Raw genomic sequence first — 587 nt, forward strand, 5'->3', positions numbered from 1 at the left:
AGAGGACTATACGCCAGAGCGGCACAGGAGGCGCTTCGCTGTTGCCGCTATCGGTGTCCGCTGGCAGATTGTCGCAAGCATCAAGGGCCTCCGCCTCTGCAACAGTCAAAAAGTTCGTAAAGGGTTGTTTCGCGGCATTGATTACGCGCCGCACGGGCTGTGGAAGTGGGATTGCAGTAACGAGGAGCACGACGACAAAAGTGGCAGGGACGACGGCGGCCCAGAAATCGCGGGAGCAGGAAGAGGAGAAGGAGAGCAGGGACTGCTCGCTGCAGACGGAGAGGGCCATCCGCACGTTGCTGGCAAGTCCCAGGGCAAGACTAGCAGCGGCAATGAGGATAACAACGATGATGAACGGGGGATTGTCGAGCACACACCGCGCCCGTCCATACTTTTGAATGCGCGCGACTTGAGAAACGCCAGTCATCATCATGGGCCAGGGTCCTTCACGGTCTTGCAAGACCGCGCTCCAAATGACCAGAGTTCCTCGCGGTCTTGCAAGACCGTGCTCGTGAGAGTGCGCAATCTGTATCGTCAACTTGATGGTCTCGAATACCCGTACTCAGGGCGCCCCGTTTGGCTTGTTG

The 587-nt window shown here is 58.3% G+C and overlaps 1 protein-coding gene across 1 annotated transcript in view; it reads right to left on the reverse strand.

Moving 5' to 3' along the window:
* Window positions 1-430, reverse strand: part of FIBRA_09266 (uncharacterized protein) — a gene marked incomplete at both ends in the record, with an annotated part of 527 nt that extends 97 nt beyond the window's left edge. The window contains one exon of the mRNA XM_012321583.1: window positions 8-430. Coding sequence (XP_012176973.1) covers window positions 8-430 — 423 coding nt within the window. The remainder of the gene's footprint in view (window positions 1-7) is intronic.
* Window positions 431-587: the final 157 nt, after the last annotated feature.

Source organism: Fibroporia radiculosa (assembly GCF_000313525.1).
Source record: "Fibroporia radiculosa TFFH 294 genomic supercontigs, scaffold21358, whole genome shotgun sequence".
Taxonomy (NCBI): domain Eukaryota; kingdom Fungi; phylum Basidiomycota; class Agaricomycetes; order Polyporales; family Fibroporiaceae; genus Fibroporia; species Fibroporia radiculosa.